Raw genomic sequence first — 21,585 nt, forward strand, 5'->3', positions numbered from 1 at the left:
ACAGTGCAACATGTGCCAGTTTCTGCTCGAATTGTCTAAATATTGTGTGAACTGGGCAGTCAAACCATTGCTCACCTGAATCGACAGGCTTGTAAAAGGTGTGAAGTGGTCAGTCACATACAAATAATAAATGTGATGCTCACTGGTAGGAAGAAGTTATACGTTTATTACACACAGGCTCTTCTTTTTCTCTCCAGTAACAGGACTATGGACCTGAGCCTGCGAGATGCTCTGGGTGGGGGTGGAGGTGGGGTCCCAGGTGGGGCCCCTGCTGAGGCCCTGCTGAAGAGAGACTTTGTGGCCTCACTGGAGAAAGAGAGCTATGATGACAAGGTGGGAGAGACAGTCTCCAAGAGCGAGTACCGGCCCTTACTGGATGGAAAGGACACCAAGAGCGGTAAGTCGCTGTGAGCGTTCACGCAAAGACGTGAAGAGGATGTGATGCTTTCCCCAATGGGATGTCGATCCCTGTAGGAAAGATCACGTCTCTGGAGGAGGTTAGATTGGAGTTGGCTCGTAGGCATTTAGAAAAAATTGTATTTTTACCTCACTGGGCTTGAATTTAAGTCATCTGGGTGAAATCTGCCTCAAGTTTTAAGGTGGTAAACTGTCTGAAACAGACATTTGTGTGTGTGTTCACTGCACTCTTAAAGGACCATACCAGTGGTTTTGTAGCCTGGAAATCCAGACCCAAATCTGAAAGATTAAGGGTCTGGATAACTCTACAACCAATCACAACAATACACGGGGTGACGTATCCAGAGCCCCATACGCTTAGCTACAAGCGGAGCTAACTGGTAGGTTAAACTGTCGTCATCTGTTTAGCTCGCCTCTGGCCCGCCTATATCAGATACAGCGATGTGTTTGGTGCAGCCCGGCTCCAAGGGCATAGTTAATGAGCATAGTGACTCGCTGAGCAAATTCAGATTGTGGTCTTGCGAGATTTCTGGATTTCCAGGGTAGTGGTTTTGCATGTTTAAGCCAAATAACCACTCTCTGCTTACACCTTCCGTAAGTACCAGTCGTAATACACAGCCATATTTTAGCTTTAGGAAAATGTTGTCAAGTATTTTACAGTATTATACACCCACCTTAGAATTCAGTGCCAACCTGCCAAAACACACATCTGCATTTATGTCTTATGATAATTAGGATTTCACTCGTAAACAATCTGGCAGAGATCAAAGCATTCTCATGAACAGGTTCATACAATATCTTATACGAAAACTCATGCACAACAATTCGTATGAGATCGTACGAAATTACAGCAATCACCGTCGGTCACATGACAAAGTTTAGCCGAATGGTCACATGACAGTTAAGTTTAGCTTCTCTTTTACAGTTAACAAAAGGTGGTCGCATGCGGCGATGACAGTTAAGTTTAGGCACCAAAACTACTAGTTAAGATTTGAAAAAAAGATTGTGACAAGATTGACACAAATACCTCTTTCCTGGGTGAAAGTCTTGTGTTTTCCTCTCAACTTTATCCGGGACACGAACTCTGCACCCCCAGTTTGAAAGCCCTGTGTTTATCTTTGTGGTCTTATACAGCGGCAGTCAATGCGGTGCATTTATTAATAAATACGTGGCATACATACATACATACATACCAGTACTTTTGGTAGCTATATGTACAAATTACTTTTTCCAAAGTCATATCCCTTATGACCAGTAAACTGACCTTTTATGTGTAAAATTGGTGAGATGCACTTTTTTTAAAGAATGAAAATACTCATTTGATGAGTAATTGTTTTCTCAAATTCGATCCACAAATATATTTAGGATGATGTTTCTCGTCAGATTTCTGTTAGCAGCTGTAGATAAATATTTGTGTGTCTGGAGGCTGATGGATCTTAGTGGTGAACTGAAATGTTTCCGTTAAAATTCTGTTTAACTGTGATTAAGTATGTGATATTAGTAGCTAATATAGCCCCATTTAATAAGCCCCACCTCTTCAGTCTCCACTGCCTTAGCACAGTCCCAAGCACATATACTGTAGCTATAACCTGGTTTTTATTTTCAGTAACTAGATCTTTGAAACTAGGCAAATAATTCAATTGTTTCAATTCAATTAAAACATTTCCTGAAAATGTTACTATTTGTGTATGTAAGTATTCCATAGTGGTTGTAGAGTTTAGAAACAGATACATCAGAATCAGAATACTTTATTGATCCCCTTATTTAGTTGCAGTTGCTTACAGTCAAATTCAAGGTAAAATAAGTGTAACAAAATGTAGTGTATAAAGTAACATGGCTACAATAATATAAATAAATAAAAATGTTAAGTAGAAGTAAATGAGATTAGGTTACAAGTAAGATTAGGTTAAAAAGATTGTAGTGTAGTGTCAACATACATACAGTATGAACATAAATAAGTACAGTGTGAATATAAGTAGCAGCAGTGAATAAGTAACACCTATAAAGTAGGGCTGTCAAAATAACGCGTTAATTTAGATTAATTAGTCTGAGAAAAAATAACGCGTTAAAAAGAATAACGCATATTAATCCATTCCGTATTGACCTTTGACACGTAGCCGTTCTAGCCACCATTCAACTGTAAAATGAAGGAGGGAGACGAGAATGCGCTGCCTGGATCATTAATTGGAACATTTACTTATACAAATCTTCTTCCTGAATAGGGTTGGGTACCGAAATCCGGTGCTAATACGGCACTGGTGCCTTCACGACCTGTATCTACCGGACCGAATAGCAACGCGGATTTCGGCGCCTTATTTCAGTGCCACTGATATGTCTGCGCTGCTCTCGGATTCTCTGAAAACGGACGTTACAGGCAACAGAAACATCGCTGCACGTGATGCTTGTTAACACTATACTCGACGGCAACTAACGTTAGCCTACCGCTAGCTAGTAGCTGGATTAAACACGGTTACAATGCTGACAGCTAACGCTAAACGGTGTAAAGTGTGACTGTATTTTACTGTAGAGGATTCAACACCGGGATGTAACAGTCTGCAGCTGTCGTCAGAAAAACACAGACGTTGCGTTCAATGAAATTGATAACCTACAGCCTTGTGGTGCAGTCACAGTTATTGTAAATGCCCCTTTCCCATCTGGTGGTTGTTTTTATCATTCAACAGCAATTTACTAGTGAAATAAGTTATTGTTATAGTTATTACATTATTATTAAATCACTTAATTTTGACCATATAGCCTTAGGAATAAACAAGCCGTTCTTTAATGTCGCCGACTGTTGTTTAGTACCCTTCTTTATTTTTCTTTTCTTTTTTTTACTTTCTTAAAAAGTTAAAAATTAAGAGAGAAGTAATATAGATAAGAGCATACTGGAGGATTTGAGTACAAAAGACATAAGACATAAGATGGAAAATTATTTGTCTAGGCTGGAGAGTTAAATAGAGCAGACACAAAAGCCCTGTAGACACACAGAGACATGGATTAATATAGAGAAGGTTGTTCACCTCAATGGCAAGGGGGAGTTATGTGTGCTTTCAAGGGACACCAGTAGTTTTTATGTGCCTACCACAGCTTCGAGTTTGCTGGGCACAGTTTATAGCCGCCAAAATCAATTATCACCTATGCATATTTATAATGTACAGCAGGGATCATTTATTCATGTCACATTTAAAGTAGGGCTGTCAGCGTTAACGCGTTAATCGCGATGCGATTAAGGGACGACGCGATGCGATACATTTTTTTTAATCGCATGCCGGCATTTATTAATTTATTTTACACTTCACTCGGCTTTGCGTCATGCCTAACAGGCTACTATTTTGACCCTTTGCAGCACCGTTACTTATCATCAAGCTGCCACTTCCTCCTAACACATCCTGCTGCTGCAGGCTGCAGGCATGATGGAGAAACACAGCAGCAATAACTCTGAATGGAGCTTTTTAAAATTAATTAAAATATCACCGAAGCACGTCAAGCTTGAGCTACCACCTACGGAGCTAAGCATAGTAGTACAGTTAACGTGATGCTACCGCTAGCATGCTACCCAGGCTAAACGGTAGACAACTAACTGCAGACCTGTCAGCATCGTAGAGGACTCGGGTCTTAAAGACGTACTACGGTTGGCATGTTCTGACCTGTCTCGTTGCCGTCGAGGGGGACAGTAGTTTCACCATACACAGCCTGTATGACACGGAGAAAGCAGCCCAACTGGAACAGCTGCAAGGTGCTGCAAACGCTGTCTCATTAACCGGTGATCACTGGACGTCAGTGAGTAATCAACATTATTTAGGAGTTACTAAACACCATATTGACTCTGGTAAGGATAGGGATTTTTAGTTTTTTAGTTAGGTACTTGGAGGAATTGTGCAATAATGACAGATTCACACATTTCTTTTGTTTACAGTAAATAAATAATTACAAATCTTAAAATCAAGTTCATAAAGTAACTTTCTTTGCATTCATTTGATTCCCAATCAAGATACACTGGTAAAAATTGCTTTCGATTGTTAATATGTACTTAAAAACTGTTCTGAAATGCAAAATAATAGAATTTTAATCATAATCGCGATTAACTATAGTAATTCAGCGATTACTCGCGATTAAAAATGTTTAATCGTTTGACAGCCCTAATTTAAAGCTATAGTGCGTAGTTTCTGCCGCCCCCCATGAGGAATTCTAAGTAATGACAACAATTATGTCGGTGCATCCACATGACACAAGCCTTCCGTGATCACGCTTCACCCCAACCTCTCCTCCACACAGTTGCTAGTAGCCAAGGAGGACACGGAGGATTAAAAAAACATGATGGACTCTTCAGAAGAGGTCATTATCTTCACTTGAGTTTCTGCGCACGAAAGTCACCGGACGACACAATCTTCTGAACACAGCCATACTGAGAAATACAGAGAGAGTTGTGTGGAGCTGATAGTCTTAATTAGCTTTGTATCAACTCATTTGGCAATAGCTTGAATGTAACGGACGTTCGTTAATATTAAAAAGTTACGCACTAAAGCTTTAACATACACTGCTTTCATAATATTCCCCTGGTTGTTACAGTATGATGTGTTAATATTTAGTGTTGTTTTTAACAATTTAGGGCACCGCATATTGAAAGAGGTTTTAGCCTTTGGCTAAATTTCAATGGTTGAAATGAAGGGATCATGTGATTTCAATAATAGTTATAGTCAACAGCAGTCCAATAATGATCATGGACTTCTTTTTTTTCATATCACTGCAAGGAGTACAGACACTGCTAGCTCCACAGATTCTAGTCTATGTATCAGGGCCATCAGGGATCCTCCTACGGGTGTGTGTGCGTGCGTGCGTGCTTTGAAGATTAAGTGTAATTGCCTCGACACTTTGGCCAACTCTGTCTAGACCTAAATTAGCTGACTGTCTTACTTTGTCTTTATCTTTATCAGGCTTGTTCTCTTTATTTCTCTGCCTTTTTTGTGTCTTTTAGGCCTAATCTTGACTGATTTCCCGATTTCTTTTCCCCTATAACCTATTTATTTATTTGATTTCTCTTTCTTTCAGTCTCTGTTCCACCCGTCCTCTCCGTCTTTCTCTTTTCCTGTCATTGTTACACTGTGTCAGCCTGGAGACTGTGCTGTATTAGCATCATTACCATCCACACACACACACACACACACACACACACACACACACACACACACACACACACACGCACACACACACATATATATATATACACACACACAATCAGCACCCAGCCAGTGGCGCGTTCTGGTCAAATTAGTGTTAACCTGTCTAGCTGTCAGTCCAGAGCTGTAGGGAACCAGAGTTTGGCATCAACTCTTATTCATGGCACTTGTAGATGGACACATTGGTTAAATTCTCTCGTGATAGAGTATTTTTCACATTAAAGCGAGGCTATATATCTGTTGAAAGACGAAATAACATATTTTCTCTTACAAATTTAAATTTGCAATAAGCTATAAAACACGCCGTTGCTCAATTCAGTAAACTTAAGGGTTTTGCAGATACAGCCTTTATTGCTGCAAAATGGAATTGTTACAAAAAGTTACATTCTAATGTGCAATTTATATAAAAGATTGATACTTGGCGTCTGTGTATTGATACAGTTTTGCCACAGAAAATATTGCAATACCATACCGTACCCCTAGTTCCTAGATCCTCCACCCCTAGTTTATATACATTATTACCAATTCCAGATTCAATACGCTAATGTAATGTAATGGCATAAAGGTTATGGATGGAAAACGGATATTGCAAAATGGATCCAGAAATACAGTAGATACGATCTTGTTGATTGGTTTGATATTTACGTCGCTAAACACAGATGGCACATCAAACAGAGTTGCGTGCATGTTTATTTTAATTCTTTATGATAAACCATCAGGCTGTCGTATCATTTCACATAGTCTTTGACATGCCCATGTACAGCTGGTATGATCTCCAAAAGCAGGCACACGTCCTCCGGCTGTGTGTGTGTGTGTGTGTGTGTGTGTGTGTGTGTGTGTGTGTGTGTGTGTGTGTGTGTGTGTGTGTGACTGAGCTAAAACACTGGTGACTATAAAGGCCTGTGGGCTACGTTCTGCATGTGCTGTATGGGTGGGGAAGACACTGTGCTGACAGCAGACGTTTTAACACATGGTTTCTCAAATGTTTTCATATCAAACACTTTCATTCAACTACGCATTGCACCACAGACTCACATGTGATAACAAATTAACACAGGGACCAATGTAGGACCCCTCAACGATCAATTCTGGGCCAACTTACTTTTATTCTATGTATCTAGTGGGTTAAAAAAGTAAAGAAAATTGCTCATGAAGCTTCACTACTTTAGGGTGTACCAGCAGAGATCTGAAGGCAGTTTGTGGAAAGTGTCCCTGTGACTTGAAGACTCTGGCTAGATGTTCTGACAACCCAGCCACATAACAGAGCCCCACTGGGATGCTTCTAGCGGTGCCTGTTGAGTTAGTGTCAGCTGCATTCTTTCAGTTAGAGGCAGTAGCAACTCAAATTCAGCCAGCACAAACCCCTGAGCCACAGCGGGCTGGTGGCCAGCAGCAGGCTTGGTCTATTAAAAAATTGTTAGACCCACCTCCACAGCGCTAGCCTGGGAAAACCCTGACGAACTTTCGGCAAATTTGAGATTTGCTCTGCAAGTCAGTCTGGCCAAGAGCCCATTCAAGCCCATTTCCAATTTTTCCAAATCGAGGCACCAATCACAACCGTTGAGGCGGGCTTTACACGATGACGATAGCTCAGCGACGGCAAGCAGCTTTTTGTTTACATTCAACATGACGGCCACCGAAGCGCAGCAACCTGTTGATGCCGCTGTCGCTGCTACGTCACCCGGATCGTTGGTCTGGGACGTTCCGGGATGGAGGAAAAACTTGCTCTGGTTTCTTCGCACTTTTTTAAACCAATCACAATCGTCTTGGGCGGCGCTAAGCGCCGAACGGAGCAACGGTGCCGCTGCAAAATAGCCTCGGAAAGGAACTTTTGGTGGAACGTGTACGTTCAAAAGTTGTTTTTTAGTCGTGCAACAGAAAACTCAGATAGGACAGATAGTCTAGCTAGCTGTCTGGATTTACCCTGCAGAGATCTGAGGAGCAGTTAACCACAGTCCTCAGAAATCGATCAGAGTTTAAAATGCCAACACAAAGAAAGTGGAAGGTGACGGACAGCCGGCCGGAGTTGGGGAAATCCGGCGGCACCTGAACAATCCCGGAAATGAAACGTTGTCGATATATAGACTACATTGTGGGTAATGTAGGCACCAGGTTTTGACTTCGAACGACAACGGTAAAGGGAGTGCAATGCTAAATCAGTGGAGTACTCTTGTAAGTCTGTGTACGATTTTCATCATCCATTTCGTGTAAATGTTGTCCCTGAATGTCTGACTGTTTCCTTCCAAATGTTGGTAAAGGAAAAGTTGGTTTTGTTTACATATTTTGTACCATACTAATTGTAGCTGGATGAATTTTAAATGCTAATTTATATCATGAGCTCAAAAGCTCACAACTGTTTCAGTTAATAATGGTGCGAGAGAGTTGAATTTTGGGTGCTGCAAGACCCGTGTGTTTCTTATTATGTATGGGTATACAGTTTTATCTTTCCAGTAGAATGTGTTCATAGCCTTCATTCAGCTTAGAGAACCCTTTCAAAGCTAGGAGGAAGAACCCTGATAATGGATAGTTAATTTTAAATAAATGCTATTTGTTCAAATGCACAGAGCTGGCGCGCTGTATGTAACTCTATCAGTTTACTTCAGATAAAATCCTGCTCAGACCTACAGTACAATTGGTCAACTCAAGGATGTGTTATCCACAGCCTACTGTCAAACTAAAATGAATAATACAGATGTGCTGTAGCAAACACAGTATAGAATGTAGTGTAGAATGTAGTATGTGTCACGCAGGTGTGAGTGCGAGGCAACAGGGGAAGTTCCCAAATGCAGACAATAGAGGACAGAAAGGCAGAATGTGACAGTCTGTTGGCTATGAAAGTACAACAATAATGCATTACAATGAACAATAATATGTTATGAAAGCAGGTGGAAAATGGTATCTATCAATATAAAATATTTCTGACATTACTTGCCAGACTGACATATTTGCATATGTATTTGGATGGTAAGGGTACATGTCAGAATCACTACCAATCAAAGAAATCTACTGAATCCTGTAGTGGGAAGTGTTGTGCTTTTCCTTTCATTTTAGTGTTAATAATGTGAAGGCTGTGAAGTCATTTGAGGCCTCAGCTGTGATGAAGGGCTGTAATAAACCTGGCTCCTGCTATGTGAACTGAATGGGAAACCAAAAGCTCATCTGTCCTCAGTGTCAGTGAGGGCAAACCTTTAGTTCTGCCACCTTTTTCTTCCTTGTGCACAGCACCTACAGTATGGCTAAAAAATCAGTTTCTCTTGCTGTGAGTTTAAAGTGGTTGAGTTGCGACGTGTTGGACTGGGCACCAGTATCGAAGTCAAGGTATTGGTATCAATACCGGTACTGGTATCGATACCAATACCTTGACTTCGATACTGGTTCCTAAACAACATTACACATAACGGCAAGATTCCTTTTATTTAATTTTCAGCTCCTACTATGTGAGCCCTGTCTCTGTGCGTAACGTAGAGTTTTTTCGTCCCTGCCTCTACGACAAGTAACGTTAGACAGCCAATGACCAGCATTATTAGATCTTGGTAGAAGCATGCTGCATGCTGATGAGATTTACTCCTTAGGTATTGAAATTGGGTATTGAATGACGAGGCATTTTTTTGATACTCGATACTTTAGAGGCAATTCGGTCCGTGCCTAAAAAGTAGTGAATTTGGTAACCGGCCCTAGCGACGTAAGAATCTGTCAATCCTGGAGGTGTACCATGAATGATACTAATACTGACAAAACGGTCATCGCTGTGACTGAAGTGCTGAACGCAAAAGTTATCTACTGGTTTGATAGGCATGAACATTTTGCCACCATCCCTGGTTTAAACATGCGGCTTGTTAAAAGTTTGTGTGTAGCTTACCTTTAAAAGGTTTGCATTTAGTACAGGTATTTAAATAGGTAATAAGGTTGATGTATGAATGACTCATTACTTGGCTGCGTAAGCGCTGAGATTTCAAAGAGAGAGTGTGTTACTATATTACAGTTATACCAGACAAAAATTGCCTTTTCACTTAATTTACTTGTACTGGGTAGCACTCAGGGTACCTTTTTAAAAGAAAAGTTTTTCTTTTTTAATCATATTTTAAATTTTATTGACCCTGGGTTTAGGATCATCCAGGTTTAAATTAAGCCAGCATGAAATGTAGTAGACTGTGGGTTTACGGAACGGCACAATAAAGGTAAAGTTATACTGCAGTCTGCTAGTATTTCTAGCAAGCCGGGAAGGAAGGAGCTGTGTTTGCTGAGGCATGAGAACACAGCCCTGCAGTGTGTGTACTTTCACTGTACGTATGTGTGGTTGAAGTACAGGGGGGAGAGAAAGAAGTTGTGTGTGTGTGTGTGTGTGTGTGTGTGTGTGTGTGTGTGTGTGTGTGTGTGTAAGACACAGTCACTCTGCAGTAGTAGTAGCATGTGTGTGTATCTGAGGCATTGTTTTTTGTTTTTTTGCATTCCTGAGTGCATGAGTCTGCATTTGTGTGTGTGTGTGTGTGTGTGTGTGTGTGTGTGTGTGTTACAGTACCAGACACTGCAGTCGAGTGCATCAATACCAGCAGCTCCACACACATGCAGTTCTGGTGAGGTCATCACACACACACACACACACACACACACACACACACACACACACACACACACACACACACACACACACACACACCTTGGCTGTCACTGCCAATAATAAGGACGTGTGTGTCAGTGTGCTGAGTTCAGCAGATGAGTAGGATGTAACTGAAGCTTTTACAGCACCTCTGGAGTCCAACACTGAGCCCATCTGACATCCAGGACAACCGAGACAGACAGAGGGTCTGAGCTGTGTAGAGTTGTAGTGTAAATGGTTCTAGCTTTTAATTCATGACCTGTAGTAACAGTTATAATGTAACATCTTGGGATTAGAAATGAAAGGACAATTCTGTACATTACATTGTGTCTTAATCATGCAAATTGAATGTCATTTATATCATTCATGATAACATGTAACTCACCAAAGTTAATTGATGAGTATAATGTCATTAATAAAGATAGGAACAATGGCAAGAAAAAGACCCAGTTGCTCCCTGTTTCATTTATTTTTAAATATGCTACGAGAGAGGGTTCTAGCAGAATTTGAGAGTGTAGTTATCCTTTAATCTATAAACAGCACTATAAACAGTAACATTAGACACACTGTGGCAAAGTCAAAGTTCCCCATGGAAAACAAGATCCAGGAAACACACATACATTAGATTTTTCTTTTTTTTTTTTGCAAATGTGTTTAGAATTTGCACTACATGGGGATGGAAACCTGGCTTGTGTTGGATGGCTCGGAGGAAAAGCAGTACTCCCAGAGGTACCACCTGTTCCACAGTCATTGACAGCAATAGGATTTGCATCATGTATTCAATGGCTATGGGATTGCACCATTATTACAGCGTATCTGGAGTGTGTTGATGTGCTATTGATGCTCATCAGGACCACAGTACAATCTGCACCCAGAGGAGAGAATCATTTACTTTTCCCTCTGCCTCCCTCTGTTCTGTTTGCATCATTTCATTTGCTCGTGCTCTGATGTCATACCTCTCTCTTGCTTTTCTCTATTAGATGATTATTTTGTTCTGCGTCATTCACTTTATTTCTAGTAAAGGGTAAGGGTCTAAACAGTAATACATCCAATGTATCTTCTATCCTCCTCTGCACCCCCTGCTTTGTCTCTTCCCACCTCCCCTCATCCCTTACCCATCTTGTCTTTCAAGTAACGCGTTTGTGTCTGGTTCGGACCAATCAGCGTCCTGTGAGGAGCTACTGGCTGCTAGGGCTAGGCTTGGTTTAGATTTGTGTCACGGAGAGGCGACTGTTCGTTCAAAACAACAGTGGTTAACAAACCATCTGGCGTGTCAGGTTAGGAAACACTGGAGCTTTTATTAGAAATGTATTATTTTCAATGTATAATTTTTAGCACCACAAATCCTGTCATTTCCACGTTGATTGTATTTATTTACAAGCAGTAACACCACCCTCAAACAATTGATGTGCCAATAATAGATGGATGTTTAGAATATATCTCATCTCCTTTCATTGAAAAACATTTTCCATCTCTTTGCTACCCAGTGCCTTCCTCATCCCTCGCTTACTTTGCAGCCCTCCCCCCTCTCCCTCACTCTAAGTGCTTTTCTCTCTCCAGAGATACTGACAGCTGTGACTGAGGATGGGATGCTGTAGTTTGACATTAACCTTACCTTGTCCTTGGCGTGGAGAGATATACTTTAGCATTAGCAACATAGACACGCTAATATTGGCTGCGTGAAACTGGAAGCAGGGAGCAGGGACAGGCCTGCGAGGATGTGATAGCATCAGGAGATTGTGATAGAGAACGATGGGATTTGAAATGATGGTTTTTAATTTCTTTTTACATATTTTGGAGAAAAGTATCTAAACAAAGGGAGACATGGTAAAACGTTAAAGGTGTACAGTTTGTGAAAGTGTTCCCTTAGACAAAACCGCAACCTACAACCACAATCTGCTTTTGGAAAATTAGCAGCCTTCCGTAACGTGTGGGTAGATACTAAAAGAAGACGTGAATTATTGTCGGAACCTGCTTCCTGAACTTTAAAGACGCAGTAGGTGAGACTTATAAAACTAACTTTCTGTCATATTTGCTGAAACTGACCGTATGTTCCAGTAGACCTACATCAAGCAGGTCATTTAAAATAAAATCCAGCTCCTCTGGCACCACCTACAGCCTGTAGTGTGATTTGCACTACACGTGTCAATCACTGCTCATGCACACGCATTCATTCTCCCTTGTGGGGGGAGGGGCTTAGAGACCGTTTTGGCCTTTAGCGGAAAGGGGGGAGGGACTGAGAAGTTTTCGATGTTCAAATTCAAAGTCCTGGATCTTCACAATCCTACCTACGGCACCTTTAAAGTCACAATATCAAGATCTATGACTATGGATTAGTCTCCTCGTGTCTGTTACAGCTCCTTTGAGTATTGATATGTTCAAACTAGACATCACTTATCAGATTAGAGGAAAACTGTAACCTGCCTTGCATTTTCAGCAGACCTATTACACTGATTAGCCAAATGATTGCTCTGCAATTACATGTAAAGGTCAAAACATCTGCATCATTCATGGGGGTAATGAGATCACTGTTGCCTGGTGACAAATGGCAGTAACAGACAGAAAAGCAGTAAGAAGGATGGAGGTGAGGACCAAAATAGAAATCGTTGCAAAACATAAATCATGCACCGAGAATACTGATATGAGCACAACATTTAAAGTAAATAGAACTATTTCATATTGACCTTGTTGCCCATATGTAACTGACCCCTGAGATGTTTATTTAAATATAGAGGCAGCAGGTTTGCCTAAAGGCTGACTACCATCCTCTAGAAAGCTGTCCTCTTGCTGTGAGCTGAAGTGCAACTTAGTTCAGCTTTGGTACCCCCTCAGTATATGGTACATCATCGCAAAAAGCCCTTCAGCAAGCCCTAAACCGCTTCAGAGGCACTGCACAGCAGACAACCCAGCACTCTGACCTCTGACAAGAAATGGATGAGTTAGGGGCTATGTGGCTATGCTCCCTTAAAGGGATACTCCAACAATTTAGTATTGCATTTCCATAAATGTCACCCAGTGCAACATTGATGTGTTTTTTAATTTGCTTTTTCGGTCAACAATATATTCCTCAGGCAAAGCAATTGGGAACTTTTCTTTGATGCCTCATTAACATCCTCAACAGTATGGACGCTCAATGTGCAGTTTCATCATTTTTTCCCACCTGCTGAGTGTGTGTGTGTGTGTGTGTGTGTGTGTGTGTGTGTGTGTGTGTGTGTGTGTGTGTGTGTGTGTGTGAGAAAGTAGGACAACATTCTGGGTTTTAAGGGAAATGTATGAACCCAAATGACCTGAGCAATTAGAGTGGGGTGAAGCTGAAATGAATCATCACCTTAAACTAGTGGTTAATGACTTAAAGGACCACTTTTAAATACAAGAAAGACACTATCTTGTGCATACAAAAGACATCACCACTGGCCTCTAAGGTTTCTGGAAAGGAACATTTCTTACATGTTGTTTTGTCAAATATAGTGTTACGTAAGTATAAAATAGTATCCATTCTAAAATATGTTGCCTGTGTACTTGGCACTGTGAAAACAACCTTTCGGATGCACTCAAGTCTTCTATCTGCATCTGCATCCTTTATAAAGCGCGCACACACACACACACACACACACACACACACCCCATGTGTGGCCCATACTTCTTTTTTTTTTTTTTTTATTAATTTTTCCTTCCTTTCTATACTAATTGAAGATGACTTAACTGGGGCTGCACAATATGTGAAAAATATCTCATTGCGATTGTTTTGACTGATGATTCACGATATTGGAGGGAATCATTTTTGTATCATTATGCTGATTTTCATTGAAAAATATTAAAAAAGTTTTTTTTTAAATGTTTATAGTGTGATTCTTGTGAGGATTTGTACCAAACAAAGATTTTTTCTTTAGTCTGTAGGATACGATTTGTAGGTTGGGACGTCTCTGCAGCACCCTCCCTGCGATTTGACACTAGTACATATTGCGATTTCGAAAAAATTGTGATTAATTGTGCAGCCCTCAACTAACTTTGGATCTTACCAAACAAGGCAGTGTAATATGTTCTAAGCAATGACGTGAAAGTACAACCAGTCCGTGTCATGCACAGTGGCGAGCCCATCAAACTGTAACTCTTTACACTATGCAATAACAGCTATTTTTGTGGTGGTTCCCCACTTGTCTATTTTCACTTGTTTGTCCTGGCTGTGTGTTTAAAAGAGCTTCCAGTCTAGTGATGTAGAAATGCCATAAAAATAACGCTTACAAAAAAGAAGGTGCTTGAAGGGGCTCGATACTGGCTGCTGTCCTCAGAGGACTGTCTGGGTTCTGACTGTGGCTGCACACACATACAGTGTGTCCCCGTGTGTGGGTGTGTTCCTGGGGATGTCTGAGAGAGAAAAAGAACAAGAGCAAAAAGTGAAGGGATGCCTAAAGAGCAAACCTGTCAACACCTGAATCTAGAGTCTGGCCTATCCATTCTATCATTTGCAGACTATGTGCGTCTATTGCCCGCTTGTATGTACATGTTGCTAACATAGTGCTAGTGTTATGTAGACAGTGTCTCTGAAATGTAAGGCTATATTTCCCATAAAGTAGGGCTAAATTATTTGAGTAAAATATGTAAATGCAATATATTATTACCATTATTTCCTCTAAATTAAACTCAAGGCCTTCATTGGTTGGGCTCTGTCACAAAGATGATGCTACTATGAGTGCTGCTTCACCGTGTGGCATCATTTGTTTTCTTGTATTTACTGAAAATGTTAAATATCATGGAGGAACCGGGTGGTGTACGTGAAATGCAATGTAGAGGGCAGTAGAGGCTTCTAATATTCATTAATTTGTATGTATTGTAATGCTATAAGTAATCAAACTTAATGCGGTAATGATGAACTACAATAATACACTGACTGTGGCACCTTTTAAACAAATATGGACTGAAACTGAAATGTTCTTTTAAGCTTTAGATACCATAACATCGTGCATGCAAAAAGTAGAGAATGCAAAACAAGGAACACAAAGAGATGTTGAGTGAAAGTACAGTATGACAATGATGACAGACAGACATGACTCAGAAAGAGCAGCTGAAGAGTGATCGATAGGAGGAGAGAGAAAGAAAAGAATCTTGTGGCGTTCGGTCAAGAATGACTTGTGTGTGTGTGTGTGTGTGTGTGTGTGTGTGTGTGTGTGTGTGTGTGTGTGTGTGTGTGTGTGTGTGTGTGTCTTCCAAATCTCGTTTCTCCCAGCGATCCTCCTTCCCGCCTCCAAACCCTTCAGTGCTGCCAATCACAAAGAAGCTCAACCTCCACCATTCATTTTTAAGTATTTTTAATTTCCTGATTGGGTGTTTTCAATTGTGTGTGTGTGTGTGTGTGTGTGTGTGTGTGTTTTTTAGTTTCAGGTGGATGTAAATTCAGCAATCCATGGATGTCTTACCTTTATAGATACAGCCATAATGAAACACCCTTGCACTCAATCCAGTGTGCCTAAGCTTGTTAATTATTGATGATAGCCACCATTTCACTGATATTGGCCCAGCGCCAAAATGCGTGTCCTTATTCCCCCTGAATTTAGTAAAAAACAGGTGTTCAGCTTGAGTGTAGACCACTGCATGTCTTTAGAACGGTGACATCTTTTCAGCTCCACAATGAACAATCACGTTCCTCCTTCCCGCCTCCAAACCCTTCAGTGCTGCCAGTCACAAAAAAACTCAACCTCCATCATTCATTTTTAGATATTTTTAATTTCCTGATTGGGCGTTTTCTGCTGCTTGCTTGCATAAACCCAATCGAGTGCAAGCGTGTGTGTGTGTGTGTGTGTGTGTGTGTGTGTGTGTGTGTGTGTGTGTGTGTGTGTGTGTGTGTGTGTGTGTCAGTAGGAGTTATTTATACCTGATACAGTATGTCCCTCAGAGTTTATGTTGTAGGCCTTACCATCTATCTTCCCCCTGCTATTTCAGGACCACGGACAGATCATTTTTGCTACGTAGCACCAGCAGGCTAATACATGGGAAAGAAAATGATCACATTATACTTGATCCGACTGTACTTCATTAAAATGAATTAAATAGATGAAGATAGTATTTATTGATAAGTATTCCAACAGGAAATAGCGGATGTTGATAGCTGATAAACATTTAGAGCCAGTGAAAAGGGGAGGTCAATGCTCGTAACTTGAGTGCATCAACTCAACTATTGTACTTAGGTACAATTTGAGATAGTTTATACTAACTATTGTACTCACTCCACATTTATCTGACAGCTATAATTATTATTATCAATTTTAGCATTGTCGTAGACCATAGAAATAACATGTTTGCATTTTTTAAGATTGGGTGTAGTTCCCCTTTATGGACTGATTTAAGGATGTCAGTGCTTCTTCCACCACTGATGGTACGGAGGTGCACACAGTAAAACCATCACTAGCACAATCTCGTGAAAACCAAAACATTTTTTCATTAAAAAAGAGCATTTCTAGTCAGTTTTTGTTGACGGGTTCATTTAATTTCCTAATATTACATAAATATTGATCAGGTTTCTGATCTTGTTTTGTCATAGCTTTTGAATGTTAAATGTGATAGTGCTTATGTGTAGCTACATTTGATCATGTAATGACCCCTGACAGTAAACATTTTATTATTTGTTTGGTAACATACTTTTATTGTTATAATAATGAAAGGTTTTATATATGTCTGCTTAATGGGATGTAATGGTGCCAGCAGTGCATATCTTTACTTTAGTCAATGGATCAATGATCACCTGTTTGATTTATTTTATTATACAACAGCACTTAACTCCTCTCCTACTGCTTCCTCTACCTTCCTTACCTTACAGTAACATCAAACATATAAAGTATTTTATATATAGTATTTAGCAATAGTGTATATATATATATGTGTGTGTGCAGCTTTACCCCATATCCCCCTACAACCTAAAACTCTCTCTTCCAAATCTCCTTTCTCCCAGCGATCCTTTTTCCCGCCTCCAAACCCTTCAGTGCTGCCAGTCACAAAAAAACTCAACCTCCATCATTCATTTTTAGATATTTTTAATTTCCTGATTGGGTGTTTTCTGCTGCTTGCTTGCATAAACCCAATTGAGTGCAAGCGTGTGTGTGTGTGTGTGTGTGTGTGTGTGTGTCTGTCTGTCTGTCTGTGTGTGTGTCTGTCTGTCTGTCTGTCTGTCTGTCTGCCTGCCTGCCTGCCTGCCTGCCTGCCTGTACGAAAGCATTGATTATTTAAGACACATCCTCCGATGCTTTTGTCCTTTCCTTGCGTAACCATGGTGATAGTCCCTTCAGCGACGTGTTGTGTCTGCTTGCCTCACTGTCAAAATATGTACACAACACACACACGCACACGCATGCACGCACGCACGCAACACACATACACACTAACAGGCTGGAGAGGCTGGTTTTGGGAAGCGAGATCTGTGTGATTGTGTGAAAGAGCAGAGTGACAGATTCAGGTGCAGTTTTCAGTCCGTCTCAATATGTGGAGTAAAAAAAAGCCTGCAGGGTGCAGTATGTTTTTGTCAGAAACACCTAGGTCATTCATCTGAGGTCTAGGTTTAAATGTTAGTTCATTTCAGACATGTCAAACCTGGAAATATATGTATTTTGGGGAATGAAAAGCTTGACAGAATAGGAGTCTGTTAGTTTGTTGATCGATGATGCTGATAATGCTTTTTGTCTCCTTTAGGCCCAGGGATGATGTCATCCATGATGTCATCAGGGGGACGCCAAGACCCACCAGGACAGTCTGCCTTCAGCTCTGACTACCTGTCCGGTGAGGGTGGAGGGCGTGCTAGTTATTTATCACACAGTTTTCCCACTTTAGTATGGAAGAAGTTTGCACAGATGTTTGAGTAGTTTTTTTTGTTTGTTGCAGAGGCCCATGGGAGCTGTAGTTCAGCCTCTAAATCAGTCCAAAAACAACACTTGCCAGTTACGACACTTCTGGGCACAGCTTTCCATGTGTTAAATGTATTTTCACAAGTAAAAGCTTAACATCTCTCTTTACAATTGGGTACAAAAAAACTAAAGACGCCACAACATAAGGACGTTGTCACATTCTTCATGTGGTCACTGCGAATACGAAAACGAGCATGCTTTCTTACACAATCCTCAACAAAAACATATTGAGCACTCATGGTTGTGCCGTTTTTAGGAAAAGTATTTAAAAAAAATAGTTATCATTTCCATCTGCTATCATTACATCAATACAATATATACAACAAAATGACACGCTGTAGGTAAACCTGTTGAGTGTTAGAAGTATGCCAAGGCAGTGTCTATAGTGTTAGACAGTAAAGAAGAGGAGGAAGATGCAAGTCACCATCAACCTTCATGCTATTGCTTTTTCTGCTTTGTTTCTATGCCACAAGTTGCTCCTTTTGTACTTGTCAGAGTAGGAAAACCACAGATGTCACCAATAACGTTAGTATGGCTCCGTTCTATTCATGTGTCCCGGTAAGCCATGCCAGTGTACCAGGACCCTGAAACTTAAGCAGCAATGGGACATTATTCATTTAGTTATTTACGCCTATGCTTTTCCTACCGTGACGTCTGAAATGGCAACAACAACAACAACAAAATATTAAGGCATTTTTGTTTCCATTTACCTTTTACATACTGCATGCACACATTTGAATATTTCCAAAGTCTAACATTAGCATTTGTTTTTATGTTCTATCCCGCTGGTTCATTTTATTCTGCTCCACATCTCTCCTGGTCATTCACCTCCTCCCACTCATTTTGACTCTCTCTCTCTCTGGCTCTCTGGCCCCACTATCCTTTCTGATTCTCCCATTTTCCCCTTCTTGTTCACTCTTCCATTTCTCTCTCTCTCTCTCTCTCTCTCTCTCTCTCTCTCTCTCTCTCTCTCTCTCTCTCCCTCTCTCTCTCTCTCTCTCTCTCTCTCTCTCTCTCTCTCTCTCTCTCTCTCTCTCTATCTATCTCTTTCAGGTCCTATGATGGGTGGGAGGACAGGCCAATGGAGCAAGACAAAGGACCAAAGCACGCCTGACTCATTTCTAGGTTAGAGCTGGGCAATATATCGATATTATGTCGATATCGTGATATGAGACTAGATATCGTCTTAGATTTTGGATATCGTAATATCGTAATATGGCATAAGGGTTGTCTTTTCCTGGTTTTAAAGGCTGCATTACAGTAAAGCTATGTCATGATCTGAACTTACCAGACTTAGTCATTATATCCACATTATTGATGATTATTTATCAAAAATCACATTGTGTAAATATTTTGTGAAAGCACCAATAGTCAACACTACAATATCGTTGCGGTATCTGGTCAAAACATATCATGATATTTGATTTTCTCCATATCGCCCAGCCCTATTCTAGGTCCACCTTACATTTTCACCTCCTGTGTCATTTTTACCTCTGACTACAGACGTAGAAGGATGTCATGTTACTGCTCCTCTCTGTTTGTACCTGGCGATACTGAATGTGTGAAAAGCTATGAACTAATTTGGCTGAAATTGGTGGTTAAAACATGTAATTTAATTTTAGAAAATTTAGCCTAAATATGGCGTAGTCTGGCTCTGGCTTCATGAGTTTTTAGCTTTTACGCTATAGCTGTAGATGTTTTATTGTCGTGTTCATTTTGTTGTAAAAACATTATCTAGTGACATGCAAGTGCAGCGGCTAACAAGTTTTGTAATTAATGAGATATTTGGTGAAAAAATAACCAGGAGGGTAAACAATAAAAACATTAACCTTTGATGCAAGCTGCTACTCTTTAGTTGTTCAGCACTGTTGGATGTTGGACGCTCCACTAGTCTGAGGTAGAGCTGTAATCGGGCCTTAAAAGTTCGGCCCGACAAGGCCCGAGCCCGACAGCATTCGGCCCGAGCCCGACAAGTACATTTTGATTGACAGCTTTTTAAAAGCTCGAACCCGTTTACAGCCCGACATTATTCAAATGTGCGTTGGGTCCCGTCGGGTTCGGGCAAAGATCTTCAGCTCTAGTCTGTATATATTCTCTTCATCAGTCCTTTATTGATCTCAGTTATGGCCAAACACCTGCTTATACCACGCACGCTCACCTTTTGTTTTCTTTGTTGTCTGCTTGTAGGGCTTGGACAAACAATGTTTTCCCAATATTACAAAATCAAAAACATTTTGGAACTTTAACAATTTTTCTTTTTAATTACAAATTGCTTTGAATCATTAATCATAATCATTAATAGCACATGCCTGTCTGTTTATCATCTTCATGCTTTTACACAGCTGCAGGGATTTTTTTTTTTTTATCTCACACACAAATAACTCCTTTTATTTTTTTATTAAACATAAACAAAGACAATTTCCAGTTTCTATAGACTTCTGAGCAATGTCATCAATCAGATCTGCGGGGCAGAAAACAAACCATAATGAGTTTATGAAGAGGTTTTTTTTGTACCTTAAACTGCACACAACACATATGCAGTGGGTGTCAAATGTTCATCATCAAAATTAGTGCAACTGGGTCTTTGACACCACCGCTGGGTGTGCTAATCGGACATTTTCAAATTCTACATATAGTAGCTTTAACATTGTTAGCTAATGCTTAGACGTATTAGTAACAACACACACGATTCCATATTATCACAATACTTTTGTCACGATACGATATTATTGCGATTTTAAACATATTGCGATATTCTGCAATATATTGCGATTAATTACCCTTTTTCCAACTTCACATTATGTCCCCAAAGGAAAACTTTGTCAACATCTATTTATTCATCTCACTTAAATTTTCCATCTAGTGGGCTGAAAAAGCAATTCATTTTATTATTCTAGTACCAAAACGTTAAATTGTAATGTGCAATTTATATAATAAAAGATTGATTCTTGGCGTCTGTGTATCGATACAGAATTGTCACGGAAAATATTGTGATACTAGGCTGTATTGATTCCCCCCCCCCCATCCCTAGCTAATACCTGGTCTCACCACTATTATTACAGCTTCCTCAGACTACATTTTAAAGAAAAAACAGCAAGCCGTATGTATTTGGTGTATAAAGCAGCAGTATGCACCATTTTCATCGAGCCAGATGTCTGTTGGTGATGTGTCTCTGTCTCTCCATCAGGCGTTTCTCAGTCTGGGATGGGAGGGACCACGGGGTCCAGCCTGCCACCGTTCCAGACCAGTATGAGCTCCACTGTCGGCCAGACTGGGATGGGTTCAGCTATGGACACCCAGAAGAGTTCGGGCCTATTTGGTGTGGAAAACAAAACCACCAGTAACACTAGTGGAAGCAATCTGTTTTCTTCTGGTGGCCCAGGAATCCACTCTATGGATCACTCTGCAGGTATCAGACAGAGGGCCGATTGCATGTGTTACTGTATCAGGGGAGGGTGGAGTCAGGAGAATGAGGAGAGAGGAGGAACATACGGTACACGCGGTG

The 21,585-nt window shown here is 40.6% G+C and overlaps 1 protein-coding gene across 1 annotated transcript in view; it reads left to right on the forward strand.

Annotated features, from left to right (window-relative positions):
- The first annotated feature begins 207 nt into the window (after positions 1–207).
- Positions 208–21,585, forward strand: part of LOC144526119 (uncharacterized) — an 89,228-nt gene continuing 67,850 nt past the window's right edge. Inside the window, exons 1-4 of the mRNA XM_078263335.1 lie at positions 208–397; positions 17,869–17,955; positions 19,134–19,205; positions 21,268–21,489. Of these exons, the coding sequence (XP_078119461.1) occupies positions 208–397; positions 17,869–17,955; positions 19,134–19,205; positions 21,268–21,489 (571 nt within the window). The remainder of the gene's footprint in view (positions 398–17,868; positions 17,956–19,133; positions 19,206–21,267; positions 21,490–21,585) is intronic.

This window comes from Sander vitreus, chromosome 12 (genome assembly GCF_031162955.1).
Source record: "Sander vitreus isolate 19-12246 chromosome 12, sanVit1, whole genome shotgun sequence".
NCBI classification, from domain to species: domain Eukaryota; kingdom Metazoa; phylum Chordata; class Actinopteri; order Perciformes; family Percidae; genus Sander; species Sander vitreus.